The sequence below is a fragment of the Sapajus apella genome, unplaced genomic scaffold (genome assembly GCF_009761245.1).
Source record: "Sapajus apella isolate SASKATOON/1434 unplaced genomic scaffold, GSC_monkey_1.0 scaffold43, whole genome shotgun sequence".
Classification (NCBI taxonomy): domain Eukaryota; kingdom Metazoa; phylum Chordata; class Mammalia; order Primates; family Cebidae; genus Sapajus; species Sapajus apella.
Window position 1 is genome coordinate 9,330,819 of NW_022436983.1, and position 11,238 is coordinate 9,342,056.

At 41.3% G+C, this 11,238-nt stretch overlaps 1 protein-coding gene across 2 annotated transcripts in view; it reads left to right on the plus strand.

Moving 5' to 3' along the window:
- The window catches only part of DDI2 (DNA damage inducible 1 homolog 2), a 55,538-nt gene extending 45,639 nt beyond the window's left edge, over positions 1-9,899 (plus strand). Inside the window, exon 9 of one of the 2 annotated variants that reach the window (XM_032300493.1) lies at positions 721-3,163. In XM_032300493.1, coding sequence (XP_032156384.1) covers positions 721-1,421 — 701 coding nt within the window. In that variant the 3' untranslated portion in view covers positions 1,422-3,163. Of the gene's footprint in view, positions 1-720 lie in introns of both variants that reach the window. The other variant, XM_032300494.1, reaches the window with a different exon arrangement.
- The last annotated feature ends 1,339 nt before the right edge of the window (positions 9,900-11,238 follow it).

Below are 11,238 nucleotides of genomic sequence, written 5' to 3' on the forward strand. Positions count from 1 at the left end.
GGAGCTTACTGAAAATGCACATTCCGGCCAGGAGCGGTGGATCACAAGGTCAGGAGTTCAAGACCAGCTGACCAATATGGTGAAACTCTGTCTCTACTGAAAATACAAAATTAGCTGGGCGTGGTGGCGCATGCCTGTATTTCCAGCTACTTGGGAGGCTGAGGCAGGAGAATAGCTTGAACCCGGGAGGTGGAGGTTGTGGTGAGCCAAGATCGTGCCATTGCACTCCAGCCTGGGCAACAGAGGGAGACTCCATCTCATAAATACAAAATAGAAAAAAAAAAAAAAATGCAGATTCCTGGAATTACTCCCAAGTATGGTACCCTAGAGTCTGCATATTTCACAAACATCCCAGGTGGTTTTAACACAAGTGTTTAAAAAAATACAGTTGCAGAAACTATTTTAGACTTGACTAGACCAAGGAATAAAGAAACATAAATGTCCTTCAGTCCTGAGCACTAACCCAGCCATTATGTGAAGCATATTGATGGTACTTTATCATGTTGAATTTATAGTATGTGTATTTTATTAAGAACATGTCTACCTCTTATTCTGATGCTGTGATGTCAAATTGCCTATTACAATGAGAAAATAATTTTAAAATCATTTCCATTTGTATAAGAGTTTGAGGCCCTTCATTTAGATTTGTATCCTCTGATAATTTAGTGCCATTAGTTACCTTCTAATTAATCTTTTTCCTTTCCCCTGTGTTCCATATAGAGAAAAGCGGTAAAGAATCTACCTCACTGGGAATGTCATCATTACCAACTTCAGATGGGTTTAACCATCCAGCCTGTTCTTCAGGACAGAGTCCTGAGATTGCTAATCCTACGAGTCTTGCTCGCTCTGTCTCTGCTTCTGTCTGCCCTGTCAAGCCCAGTGACCCAGATAGCATTGAACCTAAAGCTGTGAAAGCTTTGGAGGCTTCAGCTAAATTCCAGATAAACTCTAAAAAGAAAGAACATCTTTCTTTACAAGATCTTTCTGATCATGCTTCTTCAGCAGACCATGCTCCGACCGACCAGAGTCCAGCTATGCCTTTGCAGAATTCCTCCGAAGAAACAACTATTGCAGGTAATCTGGAGAAATTTGCTGAAAGAAGCACCCAGGGCCTCAAATTTCATCTCCATACAAGACAGGAAGCTAGTTTATCTGTCACAACTACTAGGATGCATGAACCACAGATGTTTCTAGGTGAAAAGGATTGGCATCCAGAAAATCAGAACCTGAGTCAAGTGAATGGCCTTCAGCAGCACGAAGAACCAGGGAATGAACAGGATGAGGTTGCACAACAAAACACTTTACACAACCGAGAATATCTTTGTAACATAGGGGACCATGAGCTTCCTGAAGAAAGGCAACAGAATCAACACAAAATTGTTGATTTGAAAGCTATGAGGAAAGGAAATGGGCTCCCATAGAATGTGGAGCCTCCAAGTACGAAGAAAAGTATTCCACCTTCAGGATGCAGCGGCTGCTCAAATTCAGAAACACTTATGGAAATAGATGTAGCTGAACAGTCCCCAGTTACTGTGCTTAATTCAATAGGCAGGCAGAATGCCAGTGTCAAGAACATTGGTGCATTGGATCTCACTTTAGATAATCCCTTGATGGAAGTAGAAACATCCAAACATCCAAACCCTTCATCTGAAATTTTGAATGATTCCATTTCCACTCAGGATTTACAGCCCGCAGAAACTAATGTTGAAATATCTGTAACAAATAAAGAATATGGCCATTACTCCTCCTCTCCAGGTCTCTGTGGCAGTTGTCAGCCCTCTGTGGAGTCAGCAGAAGATTCTTGTTCATCTGTAACAGCAGCCTTGAAAGAACTTCATGAACTTCTGGTTGTTAGCAGTAAACCAGCTTCAGAAAATACATCTGAAGAAGTAATATATCAATCAGAAACCGTAGCTGAGGGCCAAACCAGTATTAAAGACCTTTCTGAAAGATGGACCCAAAATGAACAGCTTACCCAGAAGGAACAATGTCCACAAGTCTCCTTTCATCAGGCCATATCTGTATCAGTGAAGACAGAAAAATTAACAAGTACTTCATCTGTCACTGGAATAGAAGCTGTAGAAAATGGTGATGGTCTGTCAACTGATAAGGAGGGTGTCCCCAAATCTAGGGAATCCATAAACGAGAACAATTCTATCACTATAACCTCAGCTAAAACATCTAATCAGTTACACTGCACCTTAGGTGTAGAAATTTCACCCAAACTTTTATCAGGTGAGGAGGATGCACTCAATCAGACTTCTGAGCAAACTAAGTCTTTGTCGTCCAATTTCATATTGGTTAAAGACTTAGGTCAGGCCATACAGAATTCAATAGCAGACAGGCCTGAAGCCAGAGAAAATGTCTGTCCTGAAGCTTCAAGGCCGTTTCCTGAATATGAACCACCTACCAGCCATCCATCAAGTCCTTCCATTCTTCCACCATTCATTTTTCCTGCCACAGATATTGACCGGATTCTCCGTGCCGGCTTTACTTTACAGGAAGCTCTTGGGGCTTTGCATCGAGTTGGTGGAAATGCAGACCTTGCACTTCTTGTTTTGCTAGCAAAAAACATTGTAGTTCCTACATGACTATGGGAAAGTGGGCTAGACCGTTCTCCATTCCCTTTAAAAAAAAAATGAAAGCTCTCTCTATATACACACACATACACACTCACCACGTATACAGTATATGTAGAAATCTGCAAGCAGAATGTTGAGCCAGATTTTTTTTTAAAGATTTTTTTCGGCCAAAGTAATTTATGATCTTTTGTCTGATGAATTTGTCTATCCTACTTGTTAAAATTTAGGCCTTTTTTAATGTATTGGCAGTATGTGCAAACAAAAGCTTTTTATTCTCATTAAGATGTATTCTGGAATAAAATGGATAGTTTTGTGTATAGCATACTGTTTTAGAACGAGAGTGAATGCTTTGAAAAGCAGAAGCCATGAGAAATCTCACTACCCATGCAGCTAAAAACAGATGAACTCTCCACACTGTGACTGTGTCTTTGCTGATGGCAAGGTATGGCTTGCTGGCTCAGTTGTCAATTTTGAAATTTTTGACCACATAGTTTGGTGTTTGGAATTCTACCCAGTGCTCTGTGTATTATGATTTATTAATTATAAGAGGAAATTGGAGAATAATTGAATATCATATCCTAGAGTGGTATGTTTTTATTTGTGTGCTTAGGACTGCTTAGGACTTGACATTTTAATAGGGTGAGCAGGAGGGTTTCAGTCTTGGGCTGCTTTGTGCATCGCAGGCTGCTGCATGGATTGCCATGAATCCTTATTACATTGGATGGGATACTGTGGGGGAGTTAGAGTGAAACATGGTGCTACCCAGATTTTTGAAAGAACAGAACAACCATAATTCCATTTGCAGATGTCAAGAACTGTGAGAGAAAAATAATGGCCTAAACACTGGAATTTGCTAGAGTTTGGGTTTGCTAGCATCTCACTGATAACACCTCAACCCTTAATGACTAATGAGGACTTAAGTTCAGGAATGGGTTGATTGCCAGCAGCTTATTTCCTTTCTAGACTCATCTTCTACTAGGAAGTTCTTCAAAAGCTCAATGTGAGCTGTGATCTGAGTGAAATACTGAAGTGTGATAACCTTGTCACTAGTTAATCTTGGTGCTTGGAATGGTCAGTCTATTTGAACAGTGTCCTTTGTGGCAGTGGAAATAGTAATTACAGTTTCTGACTTAAGTGGCCTTGGGAGAGTTTTCCATCCTTTTCTTTCCTCAGGAGTTTCTTTTTCAAGCAAAATTCATCATATTTGTGTTTACCATGTCAAGTTAGAGTGGGGCATAATATATAGATGTATTTATTGTGGCCTTTTTTTATATAAGGACTAGCCCTTGGAAATCATTGTCCTGTGGGCCCCACTGTGCAATAATCCTACTGGATAGGTTTTAGATAATTCTTTCCTGGAAAATAAACTGTTCTCTTGGGTACCTGGCAGGAATCTGAAATCTTTGTTTTATTGAAAAGAATTTTGAGATTCATAATTTCTAATTCTAGATTATAGTTTGTAACATATTTGAAACAGAAGCTTCGAAAGAGTGATTTCTCAATTTAGTGTTAAATGATTTTGTCTGAAGTCTGACTCTTTGTAAGCTTATTCGTTTCATCAAATTTTAAGTCATTGAGCACAATCAAAATGGAGGCTCATATCTCAGGAGTTTTTGAAATTTTAATTTAGGGGCACTTAGAGACATTTTTTTCTACCCCATCCAACTTCTTCCTTTCCTTTTGCTATAATGTTTGTATGTATAAGACTTTAGTGTTGGGACGGCAAGTCACGTAGATTCACCATGATCCTTTGTGTCATTAGGAAGTGGTTGACAGAAGGAGTTGTAGTTTACTGCTTTTCAGAGGGCGCTCAGAACAGCAGGTTAGCGAGGTTGTCTTTAAGATGTTCTTCTAGACAGCTGCACATTGTAGACCCTTTCGCCTGCCCCACACCAAAGATGTACGATGCACTAGGAAACTGCTTATAGGATTCTGTCAACTGACTTAAAGCTGTGATTGTAATTAAATAGTTGGTGCTATGATTGATGCAAAATCCAGTAGCAATGCAATGGGACCCTGTATTTGCTTTATGGGTGGTGGTTTGAGAATGTATTCTAAGCTTGTAACTCTTTGGAACATGGGGTGGGAAGGATGGGGGGACTTACTGGTAACAATAGACTCCTCCTAAGGGCCTTCCATGTAAGCAGAATGAACCTTGGCACACAATTCAGTGTGGAGATTTGGGAAACAGTTCTAGGTGGAATATATAATAGTCTGGAAAATATTTCATTAGGATAGCTTTTTGCGTATGTATATGTATATTTATTTTTAGGAATAGATCTATAGTTGTACACGAATTCTTGTTGGGAATACTTTGAATGAGCTTAACCCACTTGCCAAATATCCTTTATCCCTTCCATCATTTTTGAGATGGGATCTTGCAGTGTTGCCCAGGCTGGACTCAAACTCTGGGGCTCAATCGATTCTTCCACCTCAACCTTCTGAGTAGCTGGGACTACATAATGCCCAATTAATAATTGCTTTTGATTTTTAAAATCTTGCCCATCATTTTTATAAAAATTAAGCTGTTTGGCCAACACAGTGAAACCTCATCCCTACTAAAAATACAAAAAAAATGAATCAGGCTTAGTGGCGCATACCTGTAGTCCCAGCTTCTTGGGAGGCTGAGGCAAGAGAATTGGCTGAACCCCGGAGATGGAGGTTACAGTGTGCCAAGATTGTGCCACGGCACTCCAGCCCGGATGGCAGAGTGAGACTCCATCTCAAAAAAAAAAAAAAAAAAAAAGTTGACACTATTAATATTTTGGATGATTTAAACATAGCAGCTCTAGAATGCAAAGAGTGTTAAGAAGCATTACAATAGTGAACCTTCATTGTCACTTTTTATTCCATTAAGAGCTCCAAAAATGCAGAAACTGCAGTAACTTCTAAGAATACCATCAAATCCTTGTGAATTCTGGTTGCCAACAGTAATAGCCAGTAATGGGCACCTTCACTGGACAGCTCCTTTACCATAACCAGTATCGGGCAGTTCTGCGGTCAGCACTTACCTCCAAAAGTGGTCTGTTTCTTCACCAAAGAGAGAAGATTTTCCTGTGTACTTTGTGCGGTTGCCCTGAAGTTGGTTCCTGAGCAGAAGGATGTGCTTGGAAACCAGACCGCAGCTTTACATAGGTTATAGATTTTGCTCATTGATGCTGTTAAGAATTATTTCCACTCGTACCTGTTCAGGGCTCCAGACAGCCAGTAGCCTTCATCCCACAGTTTGGGCTTCAACTATTAACACATAAAGATAACCAGTTGCAGCCGGGTGCAGTGATTCACGCCTGTAATTCCCGCACTTTGGGAGGCTGAGGTGGGCGGATCACCTGAGGTCGGGAGTTTGAGATCAGCCTGACCAACATGGAGAAACCCCATCTCTACTAAAAATACAAAATTTGCCGAGCATGGTGGCGCATGCCTGTAATCCCCGCTACTGTGGGCTGAGGCAGGAGAATGGCTTGAACCCAGGAGGTAGAGGTTGCAGTGAGCCGAGATCAGGCCATTGCACTCCAGCCTGGGCAACAAGAGTGAAACTGTCAAAAAAAAGTTGCTTGGCAAAGGAAGCTGGAGAGATGGTGAGTGCATGTGTTAAAACTCTTCTGCCTTGCAGCCCATATGTTCTAGAGCTCCCTGTCTCCATATGCACTCATGGGAGATGCAACCCTGTGGTTTTTTTTTTTTTTTCCCAAAGCATGTCTCTAGCAAGAGGGTACATAGAAATGGAATACAAGGCTTTGTGTCACTGATTTTATGATAACCAGTTAATGTGGAATATGCTGGTTGTCTTACTATAGTTTTCTATCTCCAGTGAAAGCCATAAAAATTTAGGTTAACTTTTAAGCTCATGTCTATATATATATGTGTAAGCTAGCATATACATATGGTGATTGACAAATATAGTTAATTTTATATAGATTTAAAAGCAAGCGATTTTTATATCTACAGACATACTCTTCACTTATGGTGGCTTTTATCCTGCCACATAAATATATGTGTATATATATAGCAAACAGCCTTGCAAGTCATCGGCCAGAAGAGCTGCAGGGCATTGCAATGGCCTTTTCCTACCTGTTTGCCACCTGTGGTGAGGGTGAACAGGATGATTGAACTGCTGCGTGTTTCAAACCTGTTGTCACTGGCAGTGTGTCCCAAGAAAAGATGACCAGATAGATTATGCATTCTACTGTTCTCTAGCACAAATACTCACCAAAAAGCCAAATTTCTCCGTCGGATTTGGTGACTTAGTGTTGTCTGTGGCTGACCTAGAAAGACTGAATTATCAAGAGTTTCCCTTCCTAGAAGATGAATGTTACCTTTAGTGTTAGGAGGTGCAGAAATTAAAAAGAGCTTTTTTTTTTTTCCTAGAATTGCTAATTCGTCTTAACAACAAAGTAAATTCAAAGTCTGTCCTTGAGATCTGGAAATGTAAAATCATGGTTCAAGTTTTCTACCCTAGTGATCCCTCAGTAGGTGTTACTAGGAGTTCATTGAATGAACTAAAGAACTTAGGAGTGAACCTTCGATGTGCTTGATTTTCTTTTGTGCCTTAGTTTCTCTGAATAGCAGAGGCATCACATTTTGGTGGGGAATAAAAGGAGTATTAGGGGGAAAGTTTGAAAATAGCTCTCCTGGAGATGGGGGCACACAAAGTGGTCCTCAGGCTCACCTTGACTGAGTTGATTCAGAATTATCCTGCATCAAATCATTAGGCTTCCTTAGTGTAAGGATTATAATAGGGATTTTTGCATCACCAAAACCAGTTTTTAGATATTTATGTTCTTTGTTATACTATCAGTGTTGTACTGGTTAAGGGAGAGAAAGGTTGAAGAAAATCTTACATATTTGAAAGGAAATTGGCACTCTTGAAGGCAATGCAACATGAGTCTTGAACAAGAATTCCTTGCTACTTTGATTCATTCATCAAATATTGAGTGCCTGTGTGCCAGGCACCGGTGAACTCTGGGGTTTCAGGGGTAACTAAAGCAGATTGGAACCCTGCCCTTGTGAAGCTTTCAATCTAGAAGGGAGACATGAAACAAATTTTAGCTTCAAAAGCAACATCTATTTTTGCCTGTTAGCATGCATTTATTTTAAAAGTCATAGTAGAGTTACTTGGTTCCACTTCAGAGCAGACTGGAAAATCAGGCATATAATGGAATCAGATGCTGTGGGCCTAAAACAGCTCTTTAAAAACCTTTTTTTAGACTGAGCGTGGTGGCTCACGCCTGTAATCCCAGCACTTTGGGAGGCCAAGGCGGGTGGATCATGAGGTCAGGAGTTAGAGACCAGTGTGGCCAATATGGTGAAACCCCGTCTCTACTAAAAACACAACCATTAGCCAGGCGTGATGGCACGTGCCTGTATTCCCAGCTATTCAGGAGGCTGAGGCAGAAGCATCACTTGAACCTGGGAAGTGGAGGTTGCAGTCAGCCAAGATTACGCCACTGCACTCTGGCATGGGTGACAGAGTGAGACTCTCAAAAATATATATTTTAAAAAATGGAATCAGAGAAACCAACAAAAAATGTAAGCTGTATAAATGCCTGAGGAGGTCAGTTACTAAGATCATTTATAATGCTGGAGGAGAGGGGGGACGGGCAGGAAAGAAATGCAACACATAAATGGAAGATAATCCCAAACATGCACCAGTGACAGTCAGTCCTTCCATTAGGTCTCCTCACATGCAGGGCAGAAACACGGAGTGTGCTGCAGCAGCCGCCTCGCATCCCTTTGTGAGCACGGCTGCTCCGGAATACTGACCATCTGGGCAAGCGGGACGTAGCAGAGGGTTCTGCAGGATGTGCTATTTTAAAGCAGCTGGCTGCAACTTGTGAAAACGGGAATCTAGAGCAGAAAATGTAACGAGCGATGGCTGGGATTGGTGGACAGGAGTGACAGGAGCATTTGAGGCTCTACCAAACCTGTCTACAGGACAGCTTCATCAAAGGGACATTTTTTAACCCGTTATTTTAAATGCTACATATATGTTGTAATCCTAAAGCATGCAGGTAGAATTTCTAGATCATGGCTACTAGAGACTTTTGAGGTTTATAAGTAGAAAATGTTCTCAAAGGTTTATCAGTTATATATTAATGATTGGCCATCTAGACCCTCTGAGGCTGTAGAACGTGAAAGGATACAGCTGACAAGTTTTAGGGCACCATCTTATGGAATGAAATCTGCTAAAAAAAAAATGGTTCAAGGGCATGGGGGTTAGAGAATGTTTCTTTTACCTAAAAACATTAAGCCAGCTATGAAAGATTGGGGTCATGGGGCGTGAAATACAAAATTATGATAAATTATGCAGAACTAGGTTTCTTTAAATATGTTCTGTAAGAAGGTTTTCATTAGCTAATTTGGGGATGGGGCATGCTGCAGTATTTTTTTTCCTAGGAACATGCATTTCTGATGGGAAGTTCTCTTGTTTACAAGCATTGGTTTTACACACAACCCTGAATGAATGAGTCTGTGGCCTAAAAATGGTAGACCTGTATTTCCCGCCAGAGGCAGTCAGATTCGTTTGTTTCCTGATTCCTTCTGTCTGAGATTACCTGATGCTGACCAGACTTCTTTTTCCTTTCCTGAATCTTCACAGCTTTCTGAGTTTATGCCACCCAGGACCTTCCCATTTGAATTACTAGATTTCCATTCTATCCCCTGATCATCCTTTTTAAATAGTTCTAGTGTTAAACTCAGAGTAATTGAATATATTCATTGAATTTTATTTTTTTGCTTTGTACCTACAACAAAAATTGATTTGTTCATTTTTATTCCAAATCTCATCTTCATGGCAAGTTGGGCTAAGGGACTTTGCACTCAAGAAAGATTTGTTTACCAGTTTTGTAGCCATATTTGGCAAATCTTAGCAAATAGAAACCCCGTCTTTTCTTTTCCCTCTTTATATGTTCTTGCAGTTGCTCTTGTATTGCAAGGTTTTCTGACTTCTTTAAGCTTTGAGACTACTGCATCTTAAAAGAACTAGGCTGACTGGCAGAAAGTCTTGCTGGTACCCTGTCACTCCCATGATGCTTTGGTTTTGAGAGTTGGGAAAACTCTGAGAACTTAAGGGAACCAAACTCAGGAATCCCAAAATTGGTGGCATTGTGCCATTCGTTTAGGGGCTGAACATAGGACCCGTCTGAAACTGAGTGAACTAGATGCATTTGGGTTTGAATTTTTGTCACATACTGAAATGTAAGTCAGCCCTAAATAATTGAAACACTTTATTTTATTTTTTTTTAATAGGAACTTTCTGAAGAAAAAGTGGTGTGTAAAACATTTGATATTTAAGACAATAAAGTTTTTATCATAAGACTTCTGTTTGATCAATTTCTTTTAAATTGAGGTGGTTACTTTTGTCTTTGTCTCTGTCTCCCTGCCCCTTTAAATAACTGATACCCAGACTGTAACTTACGGCGTGTACCTGAACCCAGAAGAAGTGGGCATCTCAGAGCTGTTAACATCCAGATGACTACTGCAGGACAGCTCTGTTGGTGTAAAAGGTGTGCATTTTGGGTCAGGCGTGATGGCTCACACCTGTAATCCCAGCACTTTGGGAGGCCAAGGTGGGCAGATCCCTTCAAGATCAGCCTGACCACCAAGGCGAAACCCCATCTCTACTAAAAATAAAAAAGCTGGGCATGGTGGCACGCACCTGTGGTCCCCACTACTCAGGAGGCTGAGGTGAGAGGATTGCTTGAGCCCAGGAAGCGGAGGTTGCAGTGAGCTGAGATCATGCCACTGCACTCCAGCCTGGGCAACAGCAAGACCCTGTCTCAATTATAATAATAATAGCAATAGAGTTTAGTGGCTAAGACTAGACACTAGAGCTAGGCTGCTGGGGTTTGACCTTTGCCACTTACTAGCTTATGACTGGGTAAGTCACCTAACCTTTCTGTGCTTGAGTTTCCTCACCTGTAAAATGGGGACCATCAGAGATTATGGGGCTTGGCCGGGCACGGTGTCTCACGCCTGTAATCCCAGCACTTTGAGAGGCTGAGGTGGGTGAATCACCTGAGGACAGGAGTTCAAGACTAGCCTGGCCAGCATGGTGAAACCCTGTCTCTTTAAAAAAAAAAAAAAAAAAAAATTAGATTATGGGGCTTAAATGAGTTAATACATATAAAGTGCTTAGAAGAATATCTGGCACAAAGTAAATGCTCATGGGATGTGAGCTAGTATTGATTATATCACTTAAGGGATTTCAGGATGCTAAATGGAATTTCCAGAAGTCAGGTGCATCAACTAACAGACTGACGTGGGGGAAGGGCTTTGCCCCATGCAATCAGTCAGCCAGTCAGGGTTCTAGGCTACCAGGATTCTGCCATTTTCAACATGGAGGTTCCAAGATTGCCTTGGACGTCAGCGTTCGACTGGTATACCAGGGAAAGGGGTTTTATGTACCAGGCCTGAAAGTGGTGTACATAACTTCTCTGTCCACATTCACTGGCTGGAACTCAGCCACATGACCATACCACACTGCAAGGGGAGCTGTGAAATATATGTCGAGGCAGATGAGTACCGTTGGGTGGCCGGCTAGCCGTCCTCCAATATCGCCTGACACAGAGACCACACATACCTTTTCACTAAAGGACATGGCCCCAAATCCCATCCAGGCGTTCCATTGACCTCAAAGTCCAGAGTCTCCTGATGC